The following is a 15,670-nucleotide window of genomic DNA, read 5'->3' on the forward strand; positions in this document are numbered from 1 at the left end:
TAAAACAGAAAGATTTCACGTTTATATGTAAATAATTATATATGAGATATGTATTTCCAAGTTGCAGCTGCTAAAAGTCAGTGAATGACCTTTCTTGAAAGCTATAATATCACAAAAACTACTATTTAACACAAAAATTAGCGAAAAAATGAAACATTTGTCAATTGGCGTGGCGTAGAGAGAAAAGATGTAAGATAATACATGTAATGCAAGCTTATCGAGAGCTCAGATTGCGCATAAAGGAAAAGAGACAGTTTTTTACAGTTCTAGTTTCGTGGAGTAGAAAGCAATACCTTTGATCTGCACGCATTTGTTAATTTACCATAAGTTTGAATACCGCAAACACTTCATAATTTTTTTTAATGCTAGTAGATATTCATAATTATAGATCTCCAATTTCAGTAAAAAATGAATCTATCGCTTAAAAATTACGTGATCTCGTCTTTCGAATGTATAAATAGATTTCCCCGAACTCACAAGAAATGAAGTAAGCTCGAGAGGAGAATAGGCACAGGGAAAAAATTGATTACCTTTGAAGTACCTAAGCCTTCAGGTTCCGATGACCATGATTATTAATAAGAATGTACCGTAAATTTACGAAGGGGCATGGTGACTTAGTGGTAGCTCTCAACCTAAGTATGACGAATTCGTGGTTCGATCCCAGCAATGTGAATTTGAGTTGGGTAATATCGTGTTTGTGGATCTTCTCAGGGTTCTCCCGTTTCCCACGTCCTCATTCCACCAATTCTTTCAGCATTTCGTCTTGTTTAATATAGCACGTAACCGTATTAATGTATATATAAATAAATGAGATCTACGTTTCTGAGTTGTAGGTATTCCAGTGGCATTTCTTAAGAGCTGTAGTTTCGTAAAAGCTATTTCTTAACACAAAATCAGTATGAATGAAACTGTTTAGTTGGAATGTAAAGAATCAGAAGATATTACAATTTTATAACAAAACAAAAGAAATAAAGTAAAACAATAACTGCTAATTAAAATTTTATTTATTCAGATTCTACGAGTACAAAAAAAGAACATTTTATTCAGGTAAGTTTCTGATTAGTGTTTTAGATTGTTCTGATAAAAAGTAGTGTTCACAATTTAGTTCCATATTCACAATTTAGAAGAGTTAAGGGTTCAAGGTTACTTTCAATTATATATATATATATATATATATATATATATATATATATATATATATATATATATATATATATATATATATATATATATATATATATATATATATATATATATATATGTATATATATATATGTATATATATATATATATATATATATATATAAAAACTTCCTTTTCACTAAAAAAAGTTAGAATGCATCACAAGTTGGTCGTATAATAATCTCATGAACCTGAAAGTAATAATAAAAATAAAGAAAATAAGAGAAACGTTTATCAATAAGTTGCAGGAATATGAGTTATTAACAGTGTGTAGTAATTTTATGGGTTTCATTGGTACCAATACGGTTTTATTGTGACAAAATGATTACAAATTTATTATTCAAAACATTATTCATTGCTAGCCACTGCCTTTTACAATTTTCCTGGTAACAGATCTATTATACATCAAAAGAACGACATATCTTTAGAGGCTATCTATGAATCTTCAGTTTTTTTTTTTTTTTTTTTTTGTATTCTCAAATGAATGGAAGCGTTGCTCAGATAAGTCATGAGTCATCGATTCAAAGAGATGGCAATCGGAAGGAGAAATATCTGGTGAATACGGTGGGTAATTGTAACGCATCTCAGTTAACAGCTTCTAAGGTTTCCTTGACTGCTTTCACAACATTAGGCAGAGTAATGTTGTCGTGCTAGTAAATAACTCTGTCTGGCTGTCATGTCTTTTTGTGTAATCTGGCCGTTGTCACTTCAATTCTCGGGACATGTGCACCAATTATTGTTGCTAGCTTTCGTTATGTTGGAGTAGTTTATAATACACTACACCCAATTGATTCCTCCAAATACAGAGCATGACCTTGGCGACATCAATATTCGACTTTGTAGTTGATGTTGATGGTTTGCCTGGCTTGTACAATGATGTTTTTTTAAGCATGATTTTAATTTTTAGAAAAAAGACAGAAGTTGCATGATGCTATATCTGGAGAGCACAGCGATGTGGACAGATAGGAATATTTTTTTCCGGCGAGAAACTCGCGGTGCGTTTCCATGGTGAAGAAGGAAACCACTTGCCCATTTAATCGGTGGTTAAATGCTTTCCACGAACCCATACGAGATGTTTAGTTCTTTGGAAAGCTCTCAAATAGTCATTCCTCTGTTTGAACAAATTATTTGTGCCACTATTTGCTCTGCCACCACTTCATCGCCATACACTGATTTTGACAGTTCATCAGCTTCTTTTTTTTTTTTTTCAGCTTAGAAGAAAACTTACTGTTAGCGCGTGACAGACATTGTTAACACGTCTTCACTCTTCTGCCTCTGGAAGCTAACCAACATGTAACAACTTGTACAAACTCCGACACCGACTGTACCAAAGGTTTAGGCTACTGGGCTTACTAGTTGAAATGAATTTGATTACACCTTGTGGAAGTAATACATTGTATCACTATAATACGTGTTAGTTGCATGCACTGGCGCAAATCTCGGGAGGATGAGTGGGACATGTCCCCTCCAATCTTGGAACTGGATGGGACTGTCCCCCCAATAATCTGATTTGAAATGTGCTTTTTTTGAGAGAAAAATGATGATTATTGTCCGACTGCCACAAAGGAAAGTGAGATGAAATTGATGTCACTTCCTGTATAATATGCAACAGGTTAACCTCAGAAATCATATTCATCTACAGTAATATGTCTCTCATCTCCCCTCTCTTCTAGAATAAGCCTCAAATTTTCCTGCCTCCCAATGTTGAAGATAACTCTGCTCTCCCCTGATCCTCCGCAACATTGTTTTTTGCTTCATAAATATTTTGAACATCGCTTTATATATATGGGAATGGTCTTACCCGTCCCGCCCCCCAATGTTGAGACAGATTTGCGCCCATGGTTGGATGTGTGCGTAACCGTTAGAAAAAGAAACAATAGATACAGTTACACATTTTAATAGTGTAGGCTCTGGTTTTTTTTTTTTTTTTTTTTTTTTTTTTTTTTACATATACAATACATAAACAAATAAACAATCTGTTTCCACAGAGGGAACTCTTTCAATTATTATTGGAAATTAAGATACTGTTTACGGCAAATAAAATGTTATTTTGCTCAAAAATTGTGTATGAGAGAGAATTTATCCTCAAGCATTACATCTCATTTAACTCGATGTTATCATATGTCTCATCTTTCACTAAATATTATAGTTATATAAAAATCAAAGTGTAACAGCTATTCATGATTTTGGACTAAATGTCATTAACCATTTTGTGCACTATTACCTTGCTAGTTTCATAATGAAAACCTTGATTAGAATTTACTTCAGCATCAGTAGCAACTTAACGGGTAGTATGGTTATCGTAGAGCATCTACTTTTAGGTGAACAAAAATTCTTTTTTTCTAAATTTTCTCTAAAATTACGCATGAAATCTCGCTCTTATAATTTTGTTTATCTCCAGGAGTTTCTATGGAATGGAATATGTCTCATCTATGGACATTTTTCCTTTATACGTTATTTACTAATGGTGCAAAACAGGGCCGTAACTTGTGGGGGGCAGGAGGGGCAACTGCCCTTCCCCAGGGAAGCTCCCCGCTGTTCGGGGGGGGGGGGCATTTTAAGACAAAATTTTCTTACTCCATATACGATACGAATATGTTCATCAAATGAGTACACTACATTACATAAACAAAACAGCACACAAAAGGAAAATAAAACAAAAATGAGTCGTGGGCCCATTTCAACAAAAAAGTCTTCTGTTAGGGGCCCTAGAAATAATATTTCTTCATATGGCTTTGAGATTTGTCAATATTATCCCCTTAATTAACTTGTCATGTATTTCTTCTATGGAACGGGCCCAGGAGCGTAAGTAACGGCACCGAAGATCTTGCCGTGCGAGAGGGTCCACAGGCACCGGAGGGCCCATAAAGAGTAAGAGAAAGGTGGAAAGGGGAGCAAGAATTAGAAAAACACTTTTTCTAGGGGGTCCAAATAGGCTATTAATGCTTGCCACCTTCTCCAGAAGAAAGTCTAAGTTACGGCACACGTTCAGCGGTAAAAACCCACTCTGTTGGGTGTACGTGTAGCCTACAGCAGTTTCTTCCATCTGTGCATGTCAGATGTTCTTTCAATTTTTCAGTTCCTGTAAAATGCAATATTTTATCCTCTCATCTTACATTTGCTATCCTCCTAACGCACTTCTATCTCGTGGGATCCAATGCAGGACATATGCCATTCATTTTCCATTTGCTCTTCCAAGCTACATTAGCTGTCATCTATATTTTTGTATCTTCGGAGTCCCGATTATATGATCTGTCATTATCTGAGAGCAAATACACTCCTTTGCTTTTGTATTTCTTCTAATTACTCCTGAGTCTCTCCATTGCCTTTGTGTAATATTTAGATTGTTTGTGCATTCAAGGTCTGGGTTTCAAATACACATAGAAGCACTGCTAGGACATTAATTATGACTTAACTTTTAAGGAACATTGGTTATTTCCGTGTGTATGATTTTCCATACACAAACAAGATATTTCATTTCTATCGCCTTTGTTTTATATATGTGCAGTGGTGTATTTAAGGTGGGGCTTCCGGGATTAAGCCCCCCCCCCCCCGAAATTTTATTTACAATATTCAAATAAATGAAATATCTTGCAGAATTTTCATATTTCCAGGGCTGAAGTTAGTAAAGCTCCCTCGAAACAAAATCGTAAATACGCCTCTGTATGTGTGTATGCAATTTCATACGGATAGCGTAGAAGTCAATATTTAATGTCCATGCCGAGTGTATACAAAATCATACACAGAGGAAAGTATACATTTATATGCCTAAAACAAAGATGGAAACAAAATACAATACTGGCGAACTGTTGTTGGTGGCGCACAGGTGATAAAGGTCAACATATGTATATGGCGGCAGTCAAGGTGTTAACCTTTTGAAAACATATCAGCCGAGGGTTTACACAATTATTTATTTCAATAACAAAAGCTTTGAGATATGTATTTTAAAATCAAAGAAGTGAACATGATTCATTCCTTTGAGTAACGAATTACTTGTATAAGTTTTTTTTTTTTTTTTTTTTTGGTCATGAGCGAATTCAGTACGTGTGATTTTTCTTTCATGTATTTAAGTACTATTTAATAAGTCATTTTGTTTTCAGATCATAACTTTACGACCTTATTTACGGATATTTTCAGAACGTGTAGCTTCTTACCAAAGCAAATTTGTGCAGTGTTTCATTAAAAGAAAAGAAAGAAAAAGAAAAAAAAAACTATTTTGAAATTTGGCTTCTCAGTTTAAGAACTACGTTCAAAGAGTTGAACTTTTAATTTTAAAAGCACTGTTGCTATTGTTAATCACAGCTGTTGAAAAAAGAAAGGAAGGAAGAAACGAAATCCATCTGAAAATTTTCAACTCGTTCCCAACACGTAAATTGCTGTTTCAAAGAAAGAAAAGATAAAAATAGATATCTGTAATCGGGAAGTGTTAGGCTGCCGAGATTTCAAAGAAGATCGAAAGACTTTGAATTACACGAGTCAATAACTTTTCTTTTAAAGAAAAAAAATATCCTTTACCTGCACTGTAGGAGGAGCTGACAGTACATAGACAACAGCGTCTGCAATATCTTGAGACTTCAAGATTCTGAAGGTCTGGGACCTTTCCTGAGTTGGCATTTGATCCATAAAACGAGCCGCCATTTCTGTTTCAACGCCACCTGGACTAATGGACTGCAAAAACGAAAAATATTTAATTTTCAGATATTAAAAAAGTGAACGAAATAATTTTAAGAATATCTTTTTTTTTACATTTTTAAAAAATTTTTGTAACATAACGAAAAACATTGCAGATACTCTTATGTAAATGAAACAAAATAATATATGACAATATTCACATACTAAACATGTCAAACAAGGTATTTTCAAAAAAAAAAAAAAAAAAAAAAAAAAAAAAAAAAGGAAAATTTAAACATTTGAAAACTATGTATAATAATACATTAAAAATTAAATTCTGAAGTAGATATTCATGTATATCATAGAAAAATTGTCCTAATCTTTCATTAGACAATAAAATTTCTTAAATACCGAATTTCATGAAGAATACATTTGGATAATACAAGACTACCCCCTTCCTTTCTTATATGAATTTATTTCGTATTACTCGATGGTAAAACAAATATTTTACTATAAAGAAACAAGTATGCTGTTGATTGAGTTACAGTTCAGCTTCCGTTTCAGCATCAAGAATTTGAGACCTGAACCTACACCTTAACGCGGATTCCGAACCATACGAGCTTCCATAGGAAATCGAACCTGGGTCTCCAGCGTCGATGACGCGTGCGATAGCAGCGAGAGAGTTAAATATTAAGGTATTACTAGCACTGTAGAAGAGTCAATCCTACTCACATTGGAGTTTATAGCAGCCATAAGTATAATGTTCAGGAAACAAGGCACAAACAAAATAACATGAACTGTCGCAAATATTGGAACAATTCTCTATCGTGTGAAATGAAGCTCATGAATCGTTTGGTTACAAGATTAAATTATTTAATACGAACAAGAATCTCCCTAGGGAATCGTTATGGAAACCCACATGTATATTATATTTACAATACTATATAGGTCTGTGAATCTATTACCAATAATTGTAAAGGGTTTACCAAAAAGAACAACAGGACTTCGAAATTGTGTTCTGGCAATACTGTCTGGGTTGCCGGTTTTAAATTGTGACAGCTATGTGTGGCAAATTAACATGGTTAGATACACAATTCAACAACACATACACATTATTCGAATTTATCATTAAAATTAATAATCAGTTCGACAGCCGTAACATGAATTGTGAAGCATATATAGTTAACATAATCGGTCCACAGAACACTCAATCTACTTGATTTGAGCAGATGAAAATATCAGAGTACGGAAGAGATGAGACCTAAGGTTATCGTCTCCTTTTTGAGACGAGACGAAAATAATACAAAATAAAATGTGTAAAAAAAAGAAGAAGAAGAAGAAGAAAATTTGGAAAATTCTTATCAATATGTAGCAGCGCAAGCAACTCGTGCCCTGGCAAGACAACGGTTAGTCAATAGATAATTATTTTTCTATCTTTAAGATTTATCCGATTCTAAGATCATTTTATTAAATACCGTGTGAAATTTAATGCTTGGATCCTCACCAATCACCCCCCTTTTGCACGTTTTTTATAGAATGTTGCGAAAGTAAAAAATAACCGTAAAATTATTATAATTTTCCTACTAGTCAATGCAATAGTTCGTATTGTCAATGTCTCATATGCTGAAAGAATGTCATAAATTTAAAAAATGAAATATTTCAATTTAATGTTCCACGATTATGCCCGTTAGCCTACGGGAGACGGATGTTTAAGGCAAGTGAATGAGGCAAGACTTGGTGGAATGAGATGTGGGAAGAAACAGGAGTAACCCGAAACGCTCTATCAGTGAGCCTCCATGACCCCCTCCTTAATTCAAATATGACTTCATTCGCTTTGATGACGAACTAAGGAAGAACGAAGATCATCTCCAAAACAATGCTTAATTTACTAACTAGTGCTTTGTATAGTCTAGAAAATTACACGAAGAAATTATATTTTTCTATCATTTCTGAACTGTTTTTGGCCCTTCTCACTGATCTAGTGGCTAGTGCGTGTGCCTTTAGGTGCACGTGATCCAAGGTTTGATTCCTGGTGGCAGAAAAATATAATGAAATATTTCAGGTTAAAGTCCCACGATTATGCCTCTTAGGCTAATTTAAATGGATGATTAAGGCAAGTGAGCGATGATGGAAGAATTGGTGGAATGAAAATGTGGGAGGAAACAGGAGTACTCCGAGAAATGCCACGGACACGATGTTGTCCACCACAAACTTACTTGGCCGAGGATTGAAGCAGGGACTTCACGCACTAGACGTAAGCGCTCTACTATTGAGCCATGACATGTATTCCGGATAAGTAAGACCTTCATCTATGAATATAACATCAATCACAATTCGATTGTGCCAATTGATGTACGCTTGCATGCTGTGGCATACACAGAATTACATCAAGATGACGGTAAAAGCACCCAAGTTCATATTTCTCATAACTTAAATACTAATAATATACATTATATAATGCATCTGCCCGGCACCATTTTTTACGCAATAATCATGGTATTCGTTTTATTAACTATAATTTTTTTTAAAAAAAATACAGACTTACAATACCAATTATGCAAGAACTTAATTAATCCAGGAGTTAAAGATACCGCATAAAAGAAGATAAAGATACTATGATTTTTATATTCATACATTATTCATACAATAAAACTATTACATTTTGCTCATACCAACTGTAGAATACTATTAGGACGGAAAATTAACTATTATGTTGGTGAGAATGACATCACCGCTTTGAGGTCTGTTGGGAAACTCATCTCAGCAACATAACCCATTTAGGGTTAAAGTCATGAATTTAACTATTGTGTCACAAACTCTGCACACATCCTGCAAACAATCTGGGATACCCAGATCGTCAGGAGTCTACACAGAAAGTAATAAATAAATAAATAAATAAAAATATAATAAAATAAATTAAAAGAAATATTAACAGTGCATTTGGACCAGAAATAGCGAATGAACGTATATGTCATGGTCCACCTGTAAAGACTGACTAAAACCATGTTCGGATGAGTTTTGAAGGAACATCGTGTAAGCAGACCCTCAGCAAATTGGTAGTGCCATTGCAGACGAGTAAGGTATACACCATACTACTTTTGCTCGGCAGCTCCGTGCAATTCATGGATGTCACATGAATTGACACCGATCAACAAGAACTGTCGTCAGGAGATGAGCAGTTCTCTGAGTAGAAGGAGTAAGTGGTAAAGTTTCCTGCATCAGGTTGTTGAGGTTGTTACTTCAGATGAAAAATGAATATGCTGTGACAATCATGAAGGGTCAGTGAATGGTTGAGTCTTGATCAACGTCCAGGACGGTTTCCTAGACCACCTCTCCACCCAAAGTGTTGTTGCTGTATGTGGTCCATGGTGGAAGTGATTCATTATGTCTTTCTCAGACGAGATGAAAGTATCAATGCAGATGATTACAGTGTTGTACTCCATGAAATTTACCGCAAATTTATCCACAAGTATCTAATATGGTCAACAGTCATGGTATTCTCATAATGGACATCGCCCACATCTTGGGCAAGCCCTCCATAAGTTTCAGTATGAAACTCTTCCTCGTCCAGAGCTCCTTCGTGGCTAAGCGGTTAGCGTACACACCTCTGGCGTGGGAGACCCAGGCTCGATTCCCGGCTGGAGCTCATGTGGATCGGATTCCACGTTAATCAGTAGGTCCACGTCTCATATAGCCTCGCTGCTGAAAGGGACGTTAAAATCAAAATCATCTCACCTCGCTCTCTTCCTTGATATTTCTCCGAATGACTACCATTTCTGGCATCTCGATCACTTCTTGGGAGGGAAGACCTTTCCTGATTATCGATATGGCAGTCGTACTATGGAGAACTTCTTCACATTGCAGGCTTCAGACTTTTTGCTTTGCGGAATGTAATCGTTGACTGAAGTATGTGGTTGCATGGGGTGCCTATTTTGATTAACCAAATATTGTAGTTGTCATTTTTATTTATTGATTGATTTTTGGCTTTGAAAATGACGCTCTTGGGGCAGACGTTTCATTTGCACCAATCTAATATGTGCAACCATGGTTGTTCGTCGTGCTTCTTATTGAATATTCTTAGGACAATAAATATATGTATAAATATAAATAAAAATAAAAATGTGGAAGTACAATAGTAATCAAAACGGAAACACTTATGTCACCAATATATATACGTATCTCTGCTTTTCAAAACATGCTTGTTATTTCATTTTATTTTCACCACCGAGGGCTTAAGAAGTATTTGAACTGAAGATCACGCGCGATTTTACAACTCATAACTGATTTTTTTTAAAAATAATTTTGTAGATGAGGAATTAAACTCCCTCCCCTAAATCAACAGCATAACCCGTCCTTGGCGTATGACAGTCGATGCACATGTATTTGTTAATGTTTTATCTTTAATACAATGTAAGGTTAATTATATTAATTTGCTGTTCATGTACGTAATTATCGTTTTAATGTTTCATTTGATTTGTGCATAGATTTGCATGTTTATCTAAATATATATTTTTGCATATTTCTTTTATTTCATTTAAATTGAAACGTATTGGAAGAGGGGAGGATCTAGCCCAGAGCCGGGGGCATAGGCCACCAGTTTTTTGAAAGACAAAAATAATTTATTATTTATATTTTACAACGACTCACCAAAGGTAGTCGTCAACCTGGTTCGGCTAATGATATAAGTAAATCTTGAGTGGTAGTAATTGTTTACACATAAAAATATCTTCAATAATTATATACACTATTATTCTCACCTTTTCTATCGAAATTACAAGTCGATGATCGGTATTAAATGGTTTATTAGTTGATACTCTTTTAACTCAAACTGTCTTGCAAACATACATGTTGATTAGGTATCTATAAACAACTACATAGCAACGAATTATACAATAATGTATATTTCTTTACATATATTAAAAACATTCTTCTTTTGTTATTTTTAAATTAACATTATATCAAGTATAGTGCTTGAGTATGAGCACTTTCTGCCCAAGGTACAGGTAATTATTAAACGATACAAAGTATCTCGTTGTATAAAAATGTCGCCCGACGATGGGACTGAATATAAAAGTTACAAGCGAGCTTAGCTTTTATATTTAAGAACCACTGGTCCGTTTACAATAATGATGTTACATTACTTATGTCCTTTACATTTTGATCGCCCATCGTATATATATATATCTTCATCAAGCTTCATATATATAAATACATTTATAATAAATCTTTTATTCCATTATCATTTATCTTTTATTACAAAAACGTCGTCGCTTAATAATATAATTAATGAAGGGTGCGAAGCTAAAAATCGTAAGAGACAAATTACCTTTTAAAACATAAACCACAATGATTAGCAGTTTCAATCATTATTAAAACGGTGATGTTAAGAAAATAATATTTGATCTCTCCAGGGCGCATTATATAATAACAACGTTAGATGATGTTTTAAAATATACATTGTATCCATAAGGCATCAGAATATAGAAGAATCTTATTCGGGTAATATATAAAGTAGCGCATAAAGACAGTCGTCGAATAAATAGCTTAATAGAATGAACCTTATTCTTAACATAATCTTTGACAACAAATTCTCAACACAAATACCTATAATATAAATAACCTTTGTCTTTAATCAATTATAAATCGAATTATAATTCTTCACATTAACAAGAGAGAATTAAAATCATTTGAAAATTATCATTGGTTAATGAGAATTAAAGAAAATTAAATTGAGTAAAAATCAAAAATTAAACGTAACCTACGTTCAGACGAACAAAAGGAAGAAAATAAATCTATTTTTACACAAACATATTCATAAGAATCAGTAGCTGATATGGGTTTAACTCTTACTTCATCAACTGCAGTCAGTTTACATTCGTACTTGCATATGATTCTAATAAAGTACATTGTACTGCACAATCGTGATTAGTTTCCGCATTATTTTGTACATGAATTGTGTCATTCTCTTGATTTTGATGCGAAGTGCCATCTCTTGAATTACGACTACGTCTATCCATGTAGTTTACTGTATTCCTTGAATTTCGCCATGTATTACGTCTATTTTTGAATCTATTTTGGTTATATGATCTAACATAAGGATTGCCACGGTTGATTAGGTTAGGTGGATTCCCAACATATCTTTGCCTATTTTGCTCGTTCGGATTGCTTAAATTCACTCGATTTAGATTGTGTTCCGTATCGTTCGCATTACGGATATTTAGATTACGAACAGGTACAAAGTGATCTGAATTATTTTTACTTTTACCTATTCCCGCTTGATGATTCTGAGCGTGGTATTGAGTTTCATAACATTGTACAAGCATTAATAAATGATTAAAACTCATACACTGGGTAGAAAACAGGATCTGTTGTAGTTTAAACGGTAGCAAATTTCGAATTGATGCAATTACTCTAGATTCCGATTGCAACGGATTTACGACTTTTAATTCGTTATATGTATTTACAACAAAATCAACAACAGATTTGTGCAAACGAGGATTGAAAGGTTGATTTCTAATCGTGGCATCTCTGTTTGCAAGCAAAAAGTCATTTTCGTAATTTGCAATCAGCGCAGCTTTAAATTCATCATATGTATTGACGTGATCTCGTACTGCTTTAAACCATAAAGAACATGGTGGGAGTAATAAATGAGGGATTAGTTTCATATATTGCGATTTATCTATACACATTATATTGCACTCATCCTGAAATTTTTCTAGGAAAGAGGTAGCATTTTCGTTACATTTACCACTGAACTTACTCATAGCACGTATTTCACTCATCTTTACACTTAACTTTACCTTTCTTTCACCTTTCCGTGTTCGTGTTGAGTGACAATTCCTACCTACTGCATGATGTGTAGTTCTACCATTTCTTTTACGCCCATCTGTATTCCTTGGATGAATTTCTTCCAAAATAATGTCCTCATCGGATGGGTTACTTGAAGATGAGATAATGTGAGGTCCACGTTGATCTGCTACGGGTGAACGCGAGGTCATCTCCTGTGAACAAGGGAACTCCAAATGATCATTAACCATGTCGTTGTGGTATGCGTTGTCCTTAATCTGTAGCATCCTGATTTCCTCTTGTAATGCAGATATCAACTGAGTATTCGCACGTATTTTGGTAGAATTATCCGTGACCTGAATCTTTTGTTGCCGTATAGAAGATTCTATTACTTCCAAATCCTTTTTTACACAGTTGACTTCTTGAATTGTATGGTTGTAATTATCCTGGCAATCTTCAGATACTCTTCTTAGCTTTTCATCGAACTGTGATGTAATGTCACTCACCGCCTGGATAATAGAGTGTTTCGTTTCTTCGGATGTCTGCTCCAATCGTTTACTTAATTCCTCGTACTGTTTACTGGAATCTTCGGATTTCCGCTCCATCGTCTGTTTTAATTCCTCATACTGTTTACTGGAAGTCTGCTTTAAATTTTCCGACATCTGGGCTAAACTTTGTTCCAATCGTTGTTCTTGTCTCTGTAAAGCCATTAAGATTTTGTCTTCTAACGATAACATTTCGGGTACAACAGGAGCTGTATTTTGTTCTTCGTTACCACTGTCACCAGTTTCTTTCTCCATTGCCTCACCGATCATCATTTTTCTTGTGATTATTTTACCACTTCGAAGTATAGTAAAGTTCGTAGTCATGAACCTTATTACAGAAGTAAATTCCCCCTTACTTTGTACTTCAGGATATGAATTTACAAAGTTCCCGGGTGAGGTAAACCAAAAATTTTACAACGACTCACCAAAGGTAGTCGTCAACCTGGTTCGGCTAATGATATAAGTAAATCTTGAGTGGTAGTAATTGTTTACACATAAAAATATCTTCAATAATTATATACACTATTATTCTCACCTTTTCTATCGAAATTACAAGTCGATGATCGGTATTAAATGGTTTATTAGTTGATACTCTTTTAACGTATTTTCACTCAAACTGTCTTGCGAACATACATGTTGATTAGGTATCTATAAACAACTACATAGCAACGAATTATACAATAATGTATATTTCTTTACATATATTAAAAACATTCTTCTTTTGTTATTTTTAAATTAACATTATATCAAGTATAGTGCTTGAGTATGAGCACTTTCTGCCCAAGGTACAGGTAATTATTAAACGATACAAAGTATCTCGTTGTAATTTTTTGAAAGTTTCTAGTAAACTCATGATATACGATACCTATCGGAGTCTGGGTTCTGGGTGCCCTCCAGTTTTTACCTCCTAGACCCGCCACTGAATTGGAAAATTAATTGAAAAGAAGACCGGTCTTACTTTTCATTCGTTTTCTATTCTACACGTCATACAAAACTAAAGAGTTATAATTACGTATGCAACGATTTACGTTGAATTGGAAATAACTCACCTGCAGTTTCTGTTCATTAACTCACCGTTATTCTAATGTTGCTTTTCATCGCAGCTAGTTCTTGACGCAGTCCTTCAGTCAGGGCTCGAAGAGCGTGCTTACTCCCGGAATAAAAATGGACTGCATGTAACGGGAACACATAAAAGCCTGCTATACTGTAATTATAATGCAAAAAAATAATTTTAAATTAATCATACTAACTTATCTCTGTAAAATAATTTACTAGTTGTTGTCGATATGTTCCTCGTTGTCCGACATCACCCACTTCAAACGAATTATGACGTCATATACTGAGCAAGACTGAAGACTACCTCATAACTACTAACTAGTTTATTATAAGTTGTACTTTGCACTGTTTAGAAAATCATAAGGAGAAATTATAACATTATTCCTTGATGTTGTAAATATTTTGAAAAGGTTACGTGGGAAATGGGACTCAGGAGATACTTTATCTTGAGGGCGCAACACCTGGTAAAATTAAAACTGAATAGCCTAAATAATTTGGAGATGTTTATATATATATATATATATATATATATATATATATATATATATATATATATATATATATATATATATATATATATATATATATATATATATATATATATATATATATACAACCAGCTCCGGAAACGCTACATATTTGCGCTTTGCAGCAACTTTATAGTTTGCTCCTCTATGGGGTAGTTATAATGGAGTTTTAGGATAGTAGTCAGAATGGATAAAATTTATAGCTAAACTTGTGGCACAATAAAACCTATTTTGAAGATTAGGAGGGACTTTCTTACGAATGTTAGATCAACAGGATACTAGTGTTAAAATAAGTAATACTTATTTAAAAATTATTTTTGACTCGACATTTATAGTATAATCATATGAGATATTGGTCTTTAACGCCAAAATTCAGCCAATTTCCAGATATTCATGTAACATTTCTATTTAAAAATACTATAATAATTTTCAAAATTTATCAGATTATATTTTTACCGTTATATGTATTAATAAAGCTTTCGTAACTTTTACCTACATCAAATTACCTACATTTGTTTTAAAAGTAAATGAAATTTGTTTGTTTGTTCGTTATTTAGTTATCTTCCTTCTTAGTGAAAGGTTGGATACAATTTAAAAAAAAAATAAAAAAACTTGAGTCCTATATCTCATTGCAATTGTTTTCTATTTTAAAATTAAAATGGAAAATAAGCATAATGATTTACCACGGCCGAAAAACAGTGATCGAGCTTTCTTCTCTGTGAGAAGGATGTCTGTAATCACAGAAAAAATTACCACGATATTTTATATTTACAAATAATAATAATAATAATAATAATAATAATAATAATAATAATAATAATAATAATAATAATAATAATAATAATAATAATAATAATAATAATTCTATAAGAGAGAATTCAAGTTACACCTGTAGTGTATCGCAAGTTGGAAAAGGTTGGGAAAGGCTGCTCTAACATTTTGCAGTTTCACTTTGAGATTAGA

At 33.7% G+C, this 15,670-nt stretch overlaps 1 protein-coding gene across 1 annotated transcript in view; it reads right to left on the bottom strand.

The window, feature by feature from the left end:
• Positions 1 to 1,262: 1,262 nt before the first annotated feature.
• The window catches only part of LOC145693179 (dehydrogenase/reductase SDR family member 11-like), a 28,583-nt gene continuing 14,175 nt past the window's right edge, over positions 1,263 to 15,670 (bottom strand). Inside the window, exons 4-6 of the mRNA XM_081768949.1 lie at positions 14,199 to 14,328; positions 5,698 to 5,850; positions 1,263 to 1,373 (exon numbers count right to left, since the gene is read on the bottom strand). Of these exons, the coding sequence (XP_081625075.1) occupies positions 1,332 to 1,373; positions 5,698 to 5,850; positions 14,199 to 14,328 (325 nt within the window). The 3' untranslated portion in view covers positions 1,263 to 1,331. The remainder of the gene's footprint in view (positions 1,374 to 5,697; positions 5,851 to 14,198; positions 14,329 to 15,670) is intronic.

Source organism: Thermobia domestica, chromosome 8 (genome assembly GCF_964235325.1).
Source record: "Thermobia domestica chromosome 8, izTheDome1.hap1.1, whole genome shotgun sequence".
In the NCBI taxonomy this organism is placed as follows: domain Eukaryota; kingdom Metazoa; phylum Arthropoda; class Insecta; order Zygentoma; family Lepismatidae; genus Thermobia; species Thermobia domestica.